General features: G+C 34.3%; 1 protein-coding gene across 6 annotated transcripts in view; it reads right to left on the reverse strand.

The window, feature by feature from the left end:
• Nucleotides 1-1,393, reverse strand: part of LOC119582071 (vacuolar protein sorting-associated protein 13-like) — a 48,363-nt gene that overhangs the window by 30,838 nt on the left and 16,132 nt on the right. For all 6 annotated transcript variants that reach the window (XM_037930315.1, XM_037930316.1, XM_037930314.1 and 3 more), the window contains one exon: nucleotides 165-483. In XM_037930315.1, the coding sequence (XP_037786243.1) occupies nucleotides 165-483 (319 nt within the window). The remainder of the gene's footprint in view (nucleotides 1-164; nucleotides 484-1,393) is intronic.

The raw sequence follows: 1,393 nt of genomic DNA on the forward strand, positions 1-1,393 counted from the left end.
AAAATCATAAAGGGACTAGACATGTATGTATATGCCTTCCTGTCATTAATAGTTTATTTACATATAAAATCAACCAATAATACTCCTATCAGTATAACACATGGGAAAATAAAAATCAGCAGAGCTACGTTACACAAAACATGAACACTAAAGAAAAAAATTACCTGGTCTTGTATCTTGCAGGACACAGTCAAACAGCACCAGATTGGCCGACAGCGATCCATCCGAGCACATATCTCCCTTTAGCGTTACCACCTTCAAGCTGAACTCTGCCAGCTCTCTGCCATGGGCCACCAATCCCAATTCTTGCATAGCTACGTCGCCTGTCACATGGGGCAGCGATCTCCTGCTGCCTCTTGCATCCCCAAGACTTACACGAGGCAGGGCAAAAGTGTCACTCGTCCCTGGTTGGGGGGACAGCTCCTTGAACGAAGATGAAGTCAGGCTCTCCATGGACTCATCCTCAAAGAGCAACGATTCCTTCTGTAACATGATGTTGCATTCTGCTAGCTGTTTCTCTGATTTATGGCATTATTAAAAGTATCTTTTGTGAAATATTTTTAAAAATTTATCTAGATAAAGGTAAAATGTTGAGTAACGAAAGTATGTTATATAAAATGACTTTTTTTCACTCTTTAAAAATTCTGTGTCCAACTTATGGCATGCTCCAGCTCAATGTGCTCCTAACCACTTTAAAATCTTGCCGCATCAAAAAGGGAATAAAGTTTTGTAAAACTTGAACAAGTTTTTCACGTTTTTTTTCCTCACTCCATCATTTAATCAATCAGGTCATTCATCGATGCATTTTTCTTAATGCACATAAATTCCCTGTCATGTGATATGATGTCAACAACCGTCATTGGTGGGGTTGCGGTTGATGGTAAATTAAAACAAATGAACTTCACAACGACATTTCCTTTGCTAATATACATTCTTTCTTTTTTGTACACAATGGAAATTGTTTCAAGGGGGGAAGGCAGAACATTTACCTGTTTATAAAAAATATTTGCCATAAGATACCTTGATGACTAACATTTTAAAGGTATCATTCTCTTTCTAATTAAATTGTCATTTATTTCAGTCTAACATAAGGTCCTACAATAATCAAATGACCATCATCATGAAAATATTCAGCAATAAAATAAATGTAAAATTGTGTACATTTTATAAGTATAATTCTGTAATTAAATTTGTTATAATATACATAATCTATGATGGTAGAAAGCATGGTTATAAAATATCTGAAATGAATATGATAAACATATTATTATGATGATAATCTGTATTTGGTAATATAAATCTCATCAAGTAAATATTTACAAATATTAGTCATATTATTTGAACTCTACTGAAGTCTATGTGTATCTTTTCTCATCTTCCTTCTGATACATAC

The sequence above is a fragment of the Penaeus monodon genome, chromosome 15, assembly GCF_015228065.2.
Source record: "Penaeus monodon isolate SGIC_2016 chromosome 15, NSTDA_Pmon_1, whole genome shotgun sequence".
Classification (NCBI taxonomy): Eukaryota; Metazoa; Arthropoda; class Malacostraca; order Decapoda; family Penaeidae; genus Penaeus; species Penaeus monodon.